The sequence below is a fragment of the Ambystoma mexicanum genome, chromosome 1q, assembly GCF_040938575.1.
Source record: "Ambystoma mexicanum isolate Mex_15411 chromosome 1q, UKY_AmexF1_1, whole genome shotgun sequence".
Taxonomy (NCBI): domain Eukaryota; kingdom Metazoa; phylum Chordata; class Amphibia; order Caudata; family Ambystomatidae; genus Ambystoma; species Ambystoma mexicanum.
In genome coordinates, this window is record NC_090922.1 from 1041501369 (window position 1) to 1041519929 (window position 18561).

General features: G+C 46.3%; 1 protein-coding gene across 1 annotated transcript in view; it reads left to right on the forward strand.

Moving 5' to 3' along the window:
* The window catches only part of LOC138541074 (calcium-activated chloride channel regulator 1-like), a 275621-nt gene that overhangs the window by 41943 nt on the left and 215117 nt on the right, over window positions 1–18561 (forward strand). Inside the window, exons 2-3 of the mRNA XM_069641727.1 lie at window positions 14458–14598; window positions 14708–14858. Of these exons, the coding sequence (XP_069497828.1) occupies window positions 14458–14598; window positions 14708–14858 (292 nt within the window). The remainder of the gene's footprint in view (window positions 1–14457; window positions 14599–14707; window positions 14859–18561) is intronic.

Genomic DNA, 18561 nt, shown 5'->3' on the forward strand with positions numbered 1-18561 from the left:
AAAATTCTGAAAATTACTTAAAACTTGGTTCTTCGCCTCAGAACTAGACGGAAACTAGAAAACAAAGACACCACTGAAAATAGAACGCGCCTCAACAAGCGCACATGGAAGGAAGAAGCAAGGGAGGGATCAAAGTATATACGCACCCCGAAGCCAAACCGCTATGTTAGTTATCGCCCAAGGGACAAGCACCATAGCTGCAGTCGAGTGAGCATTAACCAATAACTGGCACCGCCGGAGGCCTGGGAGCGCCTGCATTTCTGAGGGAGGGGACATCGCCCTAGGAGCTCAGGGAGGGGACTCTGCCCTAGGAGCTCAGGGAGGTGATGGTAGGCACACCCCTTTGAAAACCTAAGAGCAAATCCTATAACCAATACCCATCTCCACCCAAGGGCGGGGGGGGGGCCTTCACCACCTTCCAACCCACAGACCATTGGACAGTTACGCATGCCACCACTATGCCCAGAACCCAGCGAGTGAACCCACCACAGAACGCCCCAATACATAGCACGGGCAGAAACACCTAACACAGATGTCCAAAGCAACGAGGTATGAAAAAAGCCCAACTAACCCAACCGCTGAAACCTCAACTCTCTGCATACATCTCTCAGACTCTTAACAAAAACAATCACATCTTTGCACAGCAATTTGCATGCACCTCACTACATTGCAACAGCAAAACAAACCACACATAGCCCCACACAACAGCACATGAGAATCTACCGATCCGTAAATGGCACCCATGCCCAGCGAACAGTGTTAACCGAACTGAAGCTGTCAACAGGACATCATAACTCTCGCTTTACCTTTTCCCACTATGCCCTACAAATCCATCCTACCCGCTTACATTTCAGATCCACCAGAGCGCCAGGGGGCCACTCTGGTGGTGATAGTGCACAGTATAAATGTCCTTTAACATTCATACAATATGAGTGATAAGCAGAACATTGGTCATTGTATTCTTCTTTCAATCCAGAGCTCCTTGGATTTACTTTGTGTGGCCCTTAACGTGGATGTGGCTTTCTCTCATATATGACTCTATAAAATGTTTCATTTGTAAGTTTATTTGATGGCAAATTTGTCAATATGCATACGAGCGTGTGGCGCTACAGATGAAAGAAATAATAATTACAATACAACCACTGAATAAAATACGGGAGTAGTTGTGTGTTCATTTGTATATATTTATTTACTTTATTTGAATACATTGTAAGGGGTAGAGTAAAGAAGGGAAGGCCAGAGTCAATGTGAACATTCTAACCACAGTAAGCAGAGGGCACCATGTAATGTAGATTGTGAATGCTCTGAATTACCACACTGTGCTGGTCATTAGGAGTTGCATATTAATGGTCAATTTGGAAGTATTTGCCTTATCCCACTGATTTTACCGTTGGCCTGATTCAAGGTCGGATTCTGTCATGTTACTGTCATCAGAAGCCTGCAGGCAGAGAATCTGGGAAGTCTGGCCGCACTATTCAATAAATACTGGTACAGGCAGCGGTATCTGCGAAATACCGCTGGACTCAAATACTACCCAAATAAAAATTGAAAATCTGCCCACAAATAAGGCAAACGTCCTCCAAAAGATACCTTCAGCCAACAGGTGGGCATAACGAAAGCCAGAACGGAAATAAGGCAATGCCATATTACATCCCCACCTCAGAGGCCTGATCTGCATATCCTGAGGTGCCGCCTATCCCCTGCACACAAGTAAAGAAAGAGCCATAGTACGTAGACGCAGGACAGACCTAACTGTGGTGAGGGCCTGCTCTGGGCATCCAGCAGGCCCTGTCGTGCTATGGACATCCAGCATCATTGTGGCCCAGGGCCTCCGCAGGTTGGGGCCTGCTATGGGACACCAGCACCATCTGGAGTGGGGGGCATGGCAAGTCATGCCTCGGACCATGCGGACCTCTGCCACCAGACTGGCACAGGGGTCCCACTACATCATGCAGGCCTAATAAATGAGAGACGGACTCAGTCGTTCCTCTTTGTGAGTCTGTGGCCATTATGGGGCACGTGTCTGCAGAGACTCCCTTTATTAGCGTGGGCCATGACACAGTCATGGCCCATGTTATGTTAAAAGGGCAATACAAAGGGGGGAGGACATAGTCCCTTAAAGGAGCAACACACTTGTGAGGGTCACATACCACACTAACGGAGGGTGCATGACCCTGATAGAAGGTGTAGCGGATTGACCCACATCTCCTGGAATTCACTCTCACACAGGCCATGCACTGTAGTGACAATCATTACATTTTTGGCCATGACGGGGACAGCATGACATGTCCTTTGGAGAATAAAGTGACACTGGCAGCATACATGCACTTACCCAGATGACATACATCAAATACCCTCAGGGCCCAACTAAATCTGTCCACTATATTCCTGGCCCTTTGGAGAAGGTGGGGGTAATCCAGACACTCTGGCAGAGCAGTGGAATGGGCTCTGGCATGCTGAGGTGTCTGGAGTCATGTAATCGGTGGTGGCCGATGAGTCCTCCTGCTCCTGCATCTGGACAATTTCCAACATACATTCTACCTCCTCTTGGATGGCTAGCAGAAGGCTAAATCCTTGCATCCATGGACTTCTCTGTCGAGTCTGGACATCCCAAGCATCACAGGTGACTGGTACTAGGCAGCAGAGGTGGTCTATGTAGCACCCTTTTATATGCACCATCCTCTTGTAAGTCCACTGAAGGCTTCACATCACCTCCACATGACAGGCTGAAAGGTTCACTTGGGTTTTCTCGACCCTTTCCATATCCCACAAGCGCAGCATTATCTAGGCGCGTTCTGCTTTTCCTAAGTCAGGGGTATTAGTGTAGGGGGAAAAGGGGCTTGTGGGAAACCAACCCAAATTTTGAAAAAAAACATTTTGAAGGGATTTTTCAAAGTAATTACCGTCGTAAAAACAACATGGAACTGTCTCCCTAATGAACATCAGTCAAAGTGTTAGAAACATAGTGCTACAATTGAGTGACAGAATGCTGTATTTTCACTTCTGAAAAGTTGAAGAGACCAATGCGGTTGAGGTTGCGGTGGTCAGAGCTCTTGTGCTGGTGGTGACGTGGACGCCGTCAATGTAGCAGTGACTGTGGGGGCAGTGAGCATGGCCCTGCTAAAATGGTTACTAGCTGGGACACTGTAGTGGCATCTTGAGGCTTCTTGGTCCAAAGTCCCCATCTCTTCTCTTTGACAGGCATACAACATACAGGGCAGAACGTATGTTAAGTGTGACTGGGAAAAGGCATTTGGGGTTCATGGGTCCATCCTGTGCCCAGGAAATGAGCCACTGACAGATCAACCACCCGAGATTATGAGGTCACGGTCAAGTGGCTTCCACAGGGTCATTGGTTATGATCATGTGTGGAGTGGTGGTCGGACTGGCAGATGTTAAGCCACGCTCACACCCCAGCCAATTGTGGTGACTACTTCATTTCCATGTGTCTGCTGCATCACAGTCACTTCCATGCAGAGGCTGCCACTTTGTGAATACGGTATTGTACGATTTGACCGTATCCAAACGGTTGCATGTACAAAAAGTCCTAAAAATGCTACCACCAAAGGTTCGAACACCAAAGGTTCTAACCTTTGGTGGTAGCATTGTAGGTAAGTATTAAGAACAAAAAAAGACTGTGGGGTTGTCTCCAGCAACACCCCGCTCACTTTAGTGAGCGGGGTGTTGCGGGGGACACCCCTGCAGCTCACGAAAAGAAAAGAAAACGGGGATGCGGGGGTGTCCCCCGCAACACCCAGCTCATTATACTTTACAGTATAGTGAGCGAGAGTTGCGGGGGAAACCCCTGCAGCCCCCGTAAAAAAAAAAATAAAAAAATAAAAGGACCCTTCCGGCGCCAGTTCCCGATCACAGAAGTGAAAGGGAACTGGTGCCGCAGGGACTCAGCGTGAAGAAAAGGTAAGAAGGGTTTGTGTATGTTGCGGGCATGGTTGGGGATGTGTTGAGGGTGTGGGTGGGGGGGGTGTCGTGGGTGTGTTTTGGGTGTGGGTGGGGGTGAGGATATGTAGGGGTTTCAACGTGTGTTCGCATGGGAAATGTGCGAACATTTGGTGGTTCGCACATTTCCCATGCAAACTTTATGCCGTGGTAAAATCAGCCCCGGTTGGATCACGAAGATCCGTGAATACACTAGGCATCATTACAAGTTGGCCGGTACACAGTAAAAGCGTCGGTAATGGCACTGTTAATGGACCGGCCAACTATGGGTGAGCCAGACCACTGTCTCCGGATACACAGGCACAACGTATCCATAATTCCAGGTGCTGTTGAATCCAGTGACGTAAATACCAGATGACACCAAAACCTGTAGCGTTATTAATGGCACATCCCGAGCTAGTACTTTCCTGTATTACTGGCAAAAATGGCAGTAATACAGGCAAATACTAGGCAGCCAAGCCTCCACCTGAATGCAGGTGGTAAAGGCCAGTAAATGCCTGCAGGTGTGGGAAATTAGTCCTGTGGCACCCAATGCATCCAGGGGCACCCAATGCAGCAGGGAAGAGATGAAAAAGGCCATACCTTCAACAGACACACTTCTCAACAACACCATGCTGCCACGGATTGCAGTCAGAATCGATATGCAGGTTTTCCAGCCAACATAGTGCTGCAAGGGCTGGAGGATCAACAGAGGACACAAGAGGCAGTGGATAGGAGGATGAGGAGGAGGAATGTGGGGAGGAGGCACCATGCAAGGCAAGCGTTCATATTCTGTGTGAGGGCCACACCATGGACCCTCACCAACATGAAAATCCTCATCCCGTACCGCCTTGACCGTACCGCCTTGACAGGGAGAGCATTGCATATGTCCTCAGCAAGATCCAGGAAGACATTGGGCAGGATTGGCCTCAGGACAGGCATACCACCACTTGTAAAACTGGTGTTAGTTCTGCACTTCCTTGCCACAGGCACATTCCAATACACTGTGAACCAGGTGCACAGCATTTCACAGCCTGCATACTCAAAATTGATGGTTGAGGTGCTGGACGCACTCCTGCTGCATGTTAGACAGCACATTGCACACCCCACCACCCTGAAACAGGTGAATGCCACCAAGGCAAGATTCTTTGCAATGGCAGGCATGCCCAATGTGATGGCTGCCTTGGATTGCACGCACATCAAGCTAGTGGCACCCCGGGCCTGGGAAGAAGTCTACAGGAACTGGAAGCAGTGCATTACACTCAATTTCCCAGGTCAGCTGTGATACACACCTCATGATCTGCCATTGCTGCATGGTTCCCTGGATCAACCCATGATGCCATGGTCCTGTCGAACAGCACACTGCCAGCTTAAATAGAGGGGCACAGAGGCCAACGCACCTGGGCATTGGGTGAATACATAGCCCTTCACACGAATCCTGATGTTTGAGTGGAGGGCGGTATCCACAAAGAAAATGCATGCGCGGACAAGGCCACATAGACCGGATAAACGTGACAGGCTACAGGCCACCATAGTAGGCCATGACTCACGAAGAAGCAGTGAAGGGCCAAGACATAAACCCAAACAGGCCAACCACACACACTGGGTCAAAGGTACCAGAATGCAACAGTGCACAACCCACAACATGTATGGACTGTAAGGGTGTTCAATGTATGTCCAGTGGGGCACCAATGGCCATCAAGAAGGTGCAAAGATGACAGGCGACAACATACACGATCACCAAGGTCACCGGCCATGGTAAGCAAAACCACACATCCAAATCATTGACATAAGAGCAGTCTGCATAATGCCACAGTGGGCATTTGAATAGTCTGCCCAGCCCCATACACCCGTTGTGCATGCTGAGGGTCTGGGGTAAGGAACAGTGGCATGTCCCACCAATGACAACTAAACATATGGGGTGTACACCATGTCAAGGCCTGTGTTACACTGTCATACATGAGACATCATCCTGATGTACTGCAACAGAGGGACACAACACTAGCAATGACATGGCATGTGACCAGTTCACCATGCATATCAACCCACCAAGTGATGCACATAGACGACACACATGTGTAAACTAGAACCCCTGTGTTAACCATGCATGGGAGCAATGGACAGGCCAATCCACACAACATGCCATGTGTACCTGACCTAACCTGTCAAGCTCAACCCATGGCTGCTAAGACTCTCTGGTGTGTGCAAGATGGTCCATGCATGCTCCCTCCCCCCCTGAATAGTACACTCCACATGCAAATACCGTAATGTGAATTGGCGTAGTGGGATGACACATGTCACATGCAATCACAGTCTGACTGTTGTGAAACTGCAGTAATAATGAACCCATCCACTGTACACCATGACAGACTCAAATGTCTATCCCACTTACAGCTGACTCCGGATAGCCACAGCTTCCGTGGCTGATGACTCCTCTGAGGAATTCCCAGACACCACAGGAGGTAGCATATAACCGGGCTCAGATCAGGGCCAGGGTGGCAATTGAGCATACCTTCGGCCAGTGGTAGGATGTCTACACCAGATGGGGGGTGTTCTCATGTACAGGCTGGACAAGTTGGGCAAGATAGTGCTAGCATGTGCCATGTTGCACAACATTATCATCCGGCGCAATATACCCCTCCCCCAGTTGTGGACATGCACCCCCTGTGGAGGATGACGAGTTGCCTGCAGTTGGCACACATGTACACACTGAGCATGCAGAGGCCAGACTTGAGAACATCTGATGTGGCCACCCAGTATCACTATCCGTGCACCTTTTTGAAGTAACTTTGCACAATAACATGACATGTTTCCCTGGGTTATGCCTACATGTATGATGGCCAACTGTGTTTGGCCCACACTTAATTACCTATGTGTGCAGTGGGTATGTCTTCCGGCAAACCTGTGCATACTGACACTACAGTCTCCCAAGAGGCCTCTGGCTCCACTGAATCCACATGGCACGTCTATCCACTGTGACATACAGGGCCCAATTCGAAGTGTTATATAATGGCAAAACCCCAGTGGAAAACGCTCTGTGAATTAGGCCCACAGTGTCATATGGCATGAGGTGCATCACAAACAACAGACCTGCACTCCAAATCTACAATTACCCAATACTGCCATAGGATGCCTGACTTGGCTTTGACTGACATCCTCACACTGTAATATGTACAACTATGCATGGGTGGTTAGAGGTTGCTAGGGAATACATGTAGACTCCTGTTGTTTTTTAGGACCACTGAATGGGTCTTCAGAGGGCATGTTTGCCACAGTGTTTTTTAGTATGCCTGTGTGATAAGGTTGCAGACACATGACAAGATGCCCTTTGGGTTTCTGGAGGATTGTGGCCAACCTCAATGTCCTGTGTCCTTTCCATAACGGCTGCTACTGTTTGGAAGTGTATTTCCAGTTGCTTCATTACAGCTGGTGGCAGTTGCATAGAGGCAGCATCCATATGCCAAGGGACATATTGCCAAGTATCTGCGTAAGGTACGTATACTCAGCAATAATTGGGCAGGGTCGTCCACAGACCTCCACTTTCCCCATTCCTGAGGTGGAGATGGGGGTCAAGGTACCCCGCCTCCTTCTCCTTCCACAGCCTCAGCTCAGGACCGTTCAAGTTGCCAGAGGCTCTGACCAGTGTCTTTGCAAGAGTGACAAACCCTTCAACGCAGGTTATTAAAGTGCTTGTGCACATTCTCCTCAATATGGCAGTATCCAACTTGTGGGCAATACGCTGCCATATCTGTTTTTCTTGCCAGCAGGCATTTTGAAGATATGTCCCACAAACAGACGGTGGGCCACCTTGATGACCCAATTCTCAAAGACGTTAAGTACCACCACCAAAAATGTTACTTACTCCAGACTCTCCCCCAGATATCTCTGAACCACCTTTCCACTCATGTTGGATGGAAGGCACACTCCCAAACAGGATTTCAAAGGATGGATATTTTCAAAATGGCTGCCATGGCAGATGATGTCCTTGTGATGGTGGAAACTGATTTTTATGAAAGTTCACCAATGGAATCTTTTTTCCACCGATAGTAATGGTATTTTCGGAGGTTACACCGATATCTCAAACAGCATTACCAGCAGGACTCTGGTCGAGGGTACACACGGGTGGATTGAGTCCCCCAACTTTTTTCAGAGGGCAGCCACCATCCCGCCAGGTATTTTAGAGGCGTGTGTAAAATATGAAACATTTACTTTCTTTTTTACACCGACTTTGGAACTCGAACCACAGTCGCCAGGTTCTTCACCACTTCACCATATAACCTGATGAAATTCCGCACACGACTAAAGGTGAAATGTCACATTTTGGGACTGCATGTTCCAGGAAAAACATTGGTACTGGCTTCTGCAGTTTAAAACATGCACACATTTTAATATTTACAAAACACTATTAGAAGAAAATATCCCCGCTTGTTTTTTTTGTTGTATTGATTTTAAGAAAGGCAAGTGGCATTCGTCCTGTGCGGTTTGTGTGGTTACGCAGAGCCAATTGAATGAAATGTGCATATTTCACCTTGATATGCTAATTTCTGGTGACACCACGGTATGTTAATGAGGCCCCCCACTTTTTATTTTAGGACTTGACTCTTGATTACCAGGATCATGACAGTAAATTCATAATTGACTCAGGGGACTGGAAAATGAGACCCTCAGAGATGGTATTGCCATCAGAAGGAATCTTCAGACGAAAGTCACCCAACTTGTTTTGAGGCACATAGTCAGCATGCAAATACTGTGTTTTTGGTCATCGTCATCCAACATCTGTCATAATTGCAGTGGTATTTAGATTTTACACTGTGAGTCCCTGTTTCTTGTACACAGAAAACTGAAGTCTGCCCACTGGGGAAAGATATTATAAATTCCACGTAGAGCTTTAGCTGAATTTGATGGCTTTGGTGTTCACTATGGAGAGGAGAGGCAGAAACAAGAGGCAGAAACAAGAAGTAACAGTGTAGTGTGCGTACTTTTAGGCAAAATGCCTTTTAGTCATTTTATTCCCAGGCTTGTTATGGATGCTCACGTGCCTGAAACATCAGACCTGGCGGAAACCCAGATCAGGGAAATGGACAAAGCTTGCTCCTGCCTGCCCACAACACAGAGCTCACCTCCCAGGGCAAGCTCTTTGTTGTCTGGGGGACAGGCACAGTCCAACACATTTCCCTGGTCGCATTTCACTAGATTGGTTTTGTATGTCTCGTAGACACTTTTTTAAATCAGCTTTAATCTGGGGGTGTGAGGTTCACGGAACCACAACCATCCATAGGAGCTGGCTATGTATTAGTGTAATAACAAGTATGTCACCCATGAGGGTACAGGTTTTGAGCATCACTAATACAAAGCTTGTCTGTCTGCATGATATGATATGATATGTTTATTTATACCACGCCTATGCATGAGAATACAGTGCTGCCATACTTTCATCACACCCTGCTCCATAAGGTAGCTGGGTACACCCCAGTCTTTTGGCATGGTGGGCTTCTGCTTGTCTTAGCTAAAGCTAAGGTGGGCCACAACCTTTATTGCATCCTTTTTGTGCTCTGTAAAAAACGATGTTATCAACCGTATGCTTTCTCTGGGAACCAGAGCCATCAAAATATGAGCCTGACGGATGTATTTATAGTATTGGGTAAATTACCTTTTTTAAAAAAAGAAACAAAAACACCATGATTAATAAAGACCGCTCTCAGACCGCACAGAACGGTCTTTCTAAATCGAACTGTCAGCCCCTGCGACGCACACAAGTGCGCGCAGGGGCTGCCACGCACGCCAGGGCATGGAAGCAGCCACGAGGGAGAAGGGGTAAGTGCATGTGTGCGTATGTGTTTGTGTGTGTGTGTTCGGCGTACGTGTTTTGTGTGTTGGGTGTGCGTGTTTGTGTTTTTGTGTGTGTAATGGTGGGGGCAGTCTTGGGAGGTGGCAGGGGCTAAGGGGGGTAGGTCCGGGGGTGAAACCCCCCAATTTTATTTGTTAAATGGCACAAGAGAGGCTGAGGGCAGATGGTGTGGCGTGATAGGTGAAGACATTTCCTTTTTTCTATCTTTGTAGGCTGCTTAAAATCGGCTGAAAAAATAGGTCTTTTGGTTAGGCGACCTACAAAAATAAAAATAAATCACATAGAGCCGGATGGATCTGTGGCGATATAAAGACCGCTGACAAGCCACTGGTATGCAGTAATGCAGTACAGCCCAAAATGACAATGCAGCCATGGTGTTTGCAAAAACATACTACCCTAAAGAGAAGGCCTGGCACAAGGAGAGGCTTGTGTAAGCAGAGTAGCCAACGTGTTGTGCTTCTCTGGTCACATCGACCACAATGAAGATGATCTCTCTAAAAATCACTTTTAAACACAGGTGGTACTCCTTCATCCATTCACATATTGAAACCGGATACTTGTAGACGGAATGCTACTCTCAATTTCTGCAGTTTGAAGGTAATTATCGTATCATCCACAGACAAATGATAAGGGATAACAAAGGGTCAATGAAGTACTTTATATTTGTATTTGATTTGATTCATAGAGCGATTTCACCAAGGCGTATAAATTGATGCAGTACAACATGTATGAAGCTGATGATCAGAGTTAAGAAAAACTTTTAAAGGCAAGAGCAGGAAAGATTAAGAGAGGGGGAGATCTGATACCAAGGGGGAGAGAGTTCCAGTGATTAGGGGTGATTAGAGGAAAGGAACGAGTTTGGTCACAAACAGGTTTGATAGCAGAGAGGAGAAAATGGAATTCAGGTGGAGGGATTGGGGAGGAACATAGAATGGGAGCAGGAAGGACAGATAGGGGGGAGCCAAACCATGAGCACCCTTATGGGCAATACAGAGAAAGTGGAAGAGTTAACGATGCACAAAGGATAGCCAGGAGCGGGATTGCAGACATGGGGTGGGAGCAAACCAAGAGTGTGAATGGCAGAGTTCAGGATATACCATGGAGGTATAAGCTGGTCTTCTGCTAAACCAATAAGTAGAGAGGAACAGTAGTCAAGGCATGAGAAAACAAGAGTGAAAATAAGACGTTTGGTGGCGTGAAAGGTCAAGCATGACCAGGACCTGCGTATACTATATAGTTGGAACCTGGAGGTACAGGCAAGAATAGAAATGTGAGGAGAAAAGGAAAGATATCTGTTAAAGCGAACATAGAGATAAAGAGCTGCATCAGGGAGCGGAAGGGAAGAGGGGAAATGAGATGTGGGAGGGAGGAAGAGATGGAGGGAATGAAGTCGATAGGAAGAAAAATAAATCTGTTTTTGCAGAATAAGTGTAGAACATGGAAGTGCATCCAATATTGGACAGCGACAAGACAGGAAGAAATAGTGGTATGGAGCCATTCAGAGAAGGAGGAGAAGGAAACAAAGATCTGGGAGTCATCAGCATCAAACCCTACAGAAGAAATTAATGCTGATAGAGGGGAAGCATGGAGAGAGATGGAGAGAGAAATAGCTACAGGCACAAGACTGGACTATGAGGGACTGCTTCCAAGGTAGAAGCTTAGCTCTGAGCGGAAGGTGCCTCAGTAATACTCTGCCCTGCAAGAACGAGAAGATCCAAGTGAAGGCCATTCCATCAAAGCCCAGCGAGAGTTGCAGCCATTACAGTAAGATATCATGGCTGACAGCAGCAAGTGCCACACGCCGAGCAGGAGGAGGACAGCTGGTGAAGAGTGTCTCCTCCTCCATGTTGAATAGTGCTGATTCGGCACAGTGAGCTGGGCGACACACTGTTCAACGGCCATGAAGCAGTTGATCTAGTCACTGTATTCCATGCATTGATTGTCAGCCATTTTCTCTAGTATTTTACTACATAGCTGTTGACTGTAATGGGGCAGAAGTCAGTGATTCAATTAGGGTGTGCAATAATGCAGCAGTAGCTTTCTAGATAAGCAGCCATCATTTCTGCAGCAAAGAAAAAGAGCATTTCTGGATTAGCGGAATGGGAGTGCCGTGGCGGACTCGTCTCCATGCCATTGAGAACATCGTTCTTTGCTCGTTTTGAACACCATTGGTGGTCGTTTTATTTTCCAAGTAATCACCGCCATTCCTGGTCTGTATTTATCTAATATGGGAGGATTTCAGCTCATTGTATTTGAATTTTGGAAGTTGGGCTGGATCCAAGGCACCCTGGAGCATCCTTAATTACTTACACGCATGTGTGACACGTGAGCTACTAGTATTTCTTTCCTAAGCATATGTGTTAGTGGCTCGCGTGACCGGGGCGCATCCACATGTGCGCGTGTATCTTCTCTTTCAATAGAGGGCTCTGAAAATATAACTAAATGCTAGCAACACATGAGGCAAAACCTGTAGTTGATGTGCCCTGATATAGTACCCATATTTCATTTTTGAGCATCCAGATTCCCATGTTTGCAGAGAAAATGATGGTGACCGTGTATGAACTAAAGTGTACATGGGACCGATTCATGGCATTTTTTGAACAGTTCAAAGTGACTTTGCACTGCCGACCCGAACCCTGATTCATGGAACTGTGCAGAGGTTTGTTTTGCAATGCAAAGTTAATTTTGTATTGCAGAAATCACTTTGCATTGCAAAAATACACTTTGCACAGTTCCATGAATCAAGGTTTGTGTCGGCAATGCAAAGTCACTTTTAACCGTGCAAATAATTCCATGAATCGGGCCCATTTGTGCAATGGCTAATAATTGATTAAGGAATGATGTGCACGTGCCATGGCTCTTGAGCTGGCAGGTCATATCGGGTATTCAGTATAACCACTATGTAAAGTAGTTTCTATTTGGATCCATTGGATGGAAATGTATACTGTGAACATTCCTAATGTATAGCGTGAAATCTTTGAACCCCCCAAACCCCTCCCAGGGCTCCAGTTACGCCCCGCCTAATCAACGCATTCTTGAGAGTGGCAAGAAATAGTTGCTTTTATCTGTGTATTCAATGAGGGCTGGATTAGGCTAGTACCACAGCACCGCCACATGCACAGATCAGAGCAGCCAGTGATTAAGCCACTCAGTGCTGCATATCCCGCCATTGCGCAGTGGTCGAAGTGAGCAGGAGCGGTTGGGAGCGGTGCTCCTCTACTTTTTAAATTAAGTTTTACTGTTCCTGTAATTTTATTTTCTAAAGAAACCGTTCCGGAGGGGTTTCGTTTTAAAATAAGTGTAGGAAGAAGTTGAAACTTGCACTTTCAGTGCACTGCACTGAACGTTCCCTTAAACAACAGGTGCATGTGTTTTAGGGTTTGTATTGTGTGTGGGAGGGGGTGTGGTCAGTGGTCGAAGTGGGCGGGAGCGGTCGGGAGCAGTGCTCCTCTTCTTGTTTTAATTAAGTTTGACCGTTCCTATACTTTTAGTGTAGGAAGAAGTTGAAACTTGCACTTTCAGTGCACTGCACAGGACGTTTCTTTAAAGAGCAGGCACATGTTTTTGGGGGGTTTTATTGTGCATGGGAGGGGGCGCAGTAATGGGGTTTGTGGGGAGCAGGGGCAGGCCAGTAGGGAACATAGTTCCACTACTTTTCGTACACTTCGACCACTGACTAATGGTTGTTTTCCTCTGACTTGCGAGTGGTGCCAGCTTCTGCTTGAATTTAATTTCAGAAATAATAGGGTAAAAATGCATAAGTGTATAAATAGATACGGCACAAGTAGGACAATGACTTGCTCACCAGTGGCGTTTGCTCATAAAAAATATCTCCAGCCTTTTCTGGACTGTTCTTGCACACATATTGTTTTGTGATGCAGCTATAACTTTTCAAGGTTAGAGTACAGTCTATTACAAGAGAAACAGGTCCATATGGGGAGGCAGAAGGAACTTGCAGCCTTTAAAATACCTTTTTAAAGCCCTCCCCTCACAAAAAATCGGCACTTGTCTGCGAAGCAGCCCCTGTGACATGAGGTGCGCCTTATGCAGGGTCGGACTGGGCCATAACGTTGTCTTGGGCACCGATGTAAAAGTGGCCCACAGTCAAAATGGCGATTCATTCTTTTTCTGACCGACTACTTGAGTAGTACCCAAGAGTACGTTTTTTGGGAAAATGTGTGGGAAATTGTGTTAGTAACACTGGTGACATCTACTAGCTACAAAGCGAAGCAACTCATGAAACAGGTCTACTTTGGCCAAAAAGAGCCAATTTTGACAAATAAAACGGGCCCACACTTGCAAGTTGGGCCTACAATTCGGCATTGCCCTATAGGCCAGTCCGAGCTTGGCCTGGTGAGCCATCACAACGATGCATGTAAGAAGAGGAGGTGCCACAAACACAACCGCAGTAGTTTCTGGGACAACTGCATGGTTGTAATCTGCCATTCTAGTGTTACCCTATCCGCGCCACCGTCCACGGATAAAGCATACATTTAAACGTTTGCGGCGTAGTAGCGCCACTGATAAAGGCTTTTGTAAATCAGGTCCTTATAATTTAAATGTGTCCATTTCCCATTTGCTCTTACTCATCTATAGGTACACCTTGGAAAAAAATCAAATCATTTATAATCGGGTGCATAGATTAAAATCACATTTTTATTTTCTTACTTTAGGACATGGTGACTGACGCTTCTTTCTACCTGTTCCAAGCAACTCAGCGGAGAGCGTACTTCAAGAGTGCGAAAATATTGATACCTTTGACCTGGGCGTCAAACTCCAGTTACTTAAGGCCAAAGGCAGAATCATTTCATAAGGTAAGGCACCAGCGCATGTTGAGGGCATGTAGTGCTTCCAATGTCTCATGCCTTCCTTCCAGCAGTTTGGCCCTGTCTTCTGTAACCCAAGGCATTGTTGTATTGTCAGGCGGATGTCATCGTTGCGGACCCATTCCTGAAATATGGCGATGACCCCTACACGCTGCAATATGGCGGCTGCGGTGAACCAGCAAAATACATCCATTTCACTCCTAACTTTATATTAGATGACACTCTGCTGCAAATGTACGGACCACGAGGTAAACCCCTGTCTTACTTATAGACCCTTGGGTGAATTCCAGTGTATGTTTGCACTTTTGCAATTGCTCTCAATAGGAAAGTGATTTTTAATAGGCCTATGTAAAGATCAGTGTATTTCTTTGGACAGTTGTGCTTAGATGAAGTTATAATTTAAAACAGTGATTCGATGAAAGTAAATATTACAACTCACAGCAGACACTGTACCATTTCCCTTTGCTAATAAATGACTCGAAGGACCGTGAAAGAGAAATGGGTATGGGGCAGCGGTAAAGGGGGCAACCCTTCTAGATGGAAATCCTCAAGGGCATCATTAGACCATTGCAGAATACCCTGCAGAAACACAGCGTATAGTGAGTGGGCTTGATTGACAAAAAATGTCAATGGGACCTTCCCATGTTAAAAACATTTTGTAAATCAAGCCACATAACTGCTAATTCTACATGCAATAAGCTGTGGGCTCTGCACTAATTACGAGTGTACTACATCCATGCTTGTTAAGCCCATCCTGAAATTAAACTACTTCCAATTAGTTTGTTCAAAACAACTGCCAAGATCCAAAGACCCCGACTGTTCACCAGTCTAACCATTCAATACATAAAATGTCCTCTGCACTTGGTAGGAAAGCATAGTCCAACCTCAAAATAGAAGAGTTGTAACTGAGAATGAGCACGCTTGCTGTCATAGGGGTCTCGGTAAGCACATGAATGGCGGTCTCTATAGGAGGCAATACAGTTGTTGAACTTTACTCAAGGCCCATGTCCTGCACTTCTTCACCCCTAGGTTTATGGTCAGGTCGTTCTTGCATTATAGAGGGTTGGGGGGGTCTCCCCCCGCATATATAGTCTGTGAAAAGGGGGTAGAAAGAAAAAAAGTCAGCATTTTCGGATGGCGCAGTAAACTGGGTCGCAGTAATCACATAGATCCGTTCTTGCCATGACAGAGAGCAAGTTAGCCCTGACTTGCATGAACCGGCCGGGGCACCAGAGAAAGAGCCTTGGAAAGGATTGCTTCTTCTCTTGGTCCCTGAACAGAATCCAACCTTCTCTTCCTCAAGGTGCTTACATTCGAGAGCCAACAGGTTGAAATGCTCCTCCTCAAAATCAGCAGAATGATGTCTAACTCCGACAGCATTCCACCTCTTCTCAAAGATCAAACGATAGGTTATGTTCCCAGGACAGAGATTCCTTGAAGATTGAAGCTGTACCCTTCCCTACACCACCCTTCTGGTGTCGTCTCTGATTCACCGAACAGGAGAACTCTTCAAGGACAGCAAAGACAGGGTCATTCTTCTGACCCTATTATGATTTGTTTTTTAAGTATCACAGCCACAGCTTAAAAAGGCGATGTCACACTACCACTGCCATCAACCAAACGTGGCTGGAAATATTTTTTATTTTCTCTGTCATTTCACCGAGATGGGCCTTTAACATCTCGGATAAATGTGCTCCTAGCACAGGAAGGTGTGATTCCCTTATCGGGTGGGATTATTGACCTTTCTGCCCTGGGTCCTCCCACGACCTCCCCCTACAGTCTCTGCTCGGAATGGCTCTCAGCTGATGAACAGTTGTAAGTGGGTGGCTTGGCTGTTAAACAGCAGCCTGGGTAATCTCCACAGGAATTTCTCTCTTGGTTGGTGTTGACTGGTGTGATGCCAACCTCTCAATTGGGTGATAGTGGGTATTTCCCTTCCCTTCATGAGGGATTCAGTCTTGGGCTTGTCATTTCCTCACTTTGGGGCCAATCAGCTGCAATCATGATCTTCTGGGAATCTTTGGGGGGCGGTCAGTTGACAGCACCTCTCGTCTTTCATCTACTGAAGAACTTCCCTCTGTGTGAGGGCATTTCAGGGTCGCTCTGGACTCTACGTATTTAAAATTAATGTCCATGAAACTGATCTTTCAGATAGCCATCTTTTTGGCAAGGTGAATGGGTGAATTGAGGACCCTTCTTTGTTTCCCACCCTTCGTGGAGATTCCCCTTTCTTCGATATACCTATGCTGTGATTGTGTCTTTCAGTGCACGGTGGTCTCATCCTTCCAACTCTTGCTGGCGATTGTGTCCCCTTCCCTACCCGAGGGCCTCCCAGAAGTTGAATCCCTTGTTAATGGCACATCTGGACCTTAGGGAGGTTCTCCTCCTAAAGCTATAGCTTGTTTGTGAGCTTTCACCCCTCAAGCAGGCGTATAAAGGCCTCAACAATGACTATTAGCTAGTGGTTAAAATATTCTATTACCCTCGGTTGCTCGTTGAGTGACTGACCATTCCCTTGTCAGATTCAGGGTCTCTCAACCAGATGGGTGGCTACTTCTTTGGCTGGGGCTATGGGCGCCTTCCTTGTGGAAATCTTCAAGTGGCAACATAGGCTGCCTCCTTGACCATTTCCTTGCGCTACCAATTGAATATTCGGTGATATGAATGCTCATTAGATGGTTCACTAATGCAGTCCGGGGTTCAGTGTCCCTCTGAATGGGTTCCCACTTGATTCAATTCACCGGGTGTGCAGTTATCTCTGGTGTCAGTATTTTCCCTGCTGGTGCTTCTGGGGAATGCAATCAACTCCTTCCTGGTGTGATTCATGAGTAAGGAATGGAATGTGTAAGGGGAACATGGAGGTCATGCCTCGATTACCATTATTCTTGGTCCCACACTTCCTCACCCCTTTACTTACACACAACTCCATGCCCTGGTCATGGGTCACTTCACCTGGTGGTTAGGATACCAAGAGGTCTGTAGGTAAGTATCCTCAAATATAGGGAATGGAGTTGGAGGCTAGGGAGAGGGGCTTTTGATTTGGAGCAATCTAGTGTGAAGCACTGTAAGAAGGGAGGGTGCCATCATGTGTAAGTACTGGTATGAGGAAGAGTAAGAGACGTAGTCATCAAGAATACCAGAAGTTATTGAGGAATGAGGAACTCTTCAGCCCGCTGAGCAATGGGCCAGACTTTCTCAGAGTGAGTAATGTATTCTTGCACTATAAAACATATATTTGTGACATGACAACTGATAGTCCAGAATGTTGTGGCACAATGAATAAAAGACAGCCATCCATTAGTATTGTAGCTGATAGTCAAGTATACAAGTATCAGATGGGCAAACATTCTATGAAGATTAACTCATGAACGTGTATTTTGTGAGAACATAACTGATTGGCCACCACAGCAGCCAATGTGCATGTTCTTTGGGCAGTAATTGTTTGCTAAATCTATTTATTTAAATATTGTTATGTTATTAGGCCTTTTTACATATCGTTTTGACAGCAAACATGTTGTTGGGCTGTTTATGATTACAGTATCTGTGAGGAGCATACCAAAGATTAGGAATTCCAGTATCTACCAGGCATATCCTCTTGCCTTATAGATGTGATGGCGCATAGATCTCTTATCAGAGAAAGCAAGAACGTTGCTATCTTGGGACTGGAGTTCTAATGCTTAATATTTGTGCTATGGCATTTGTTTTCAGATGATTCGGATTGCCCATATGCCACCAAAACTGTGAGCTTTGCTTAATATTTCTGGCTACTATGGCACATTTTTAAGTATTTGAAGCTTTCCTGAGCTTCCTTTCAGAACTGTGCCCTAACAGTTTTTGACCAATATAATTAAACAAATATGTCTGTGGTTTTATCAATGCCATACAGGCCATGCAAGGCCAGGGAATCAAACCACTTGCAGTCTTTAATGGGCGATTGGGCATGTGTGAGCT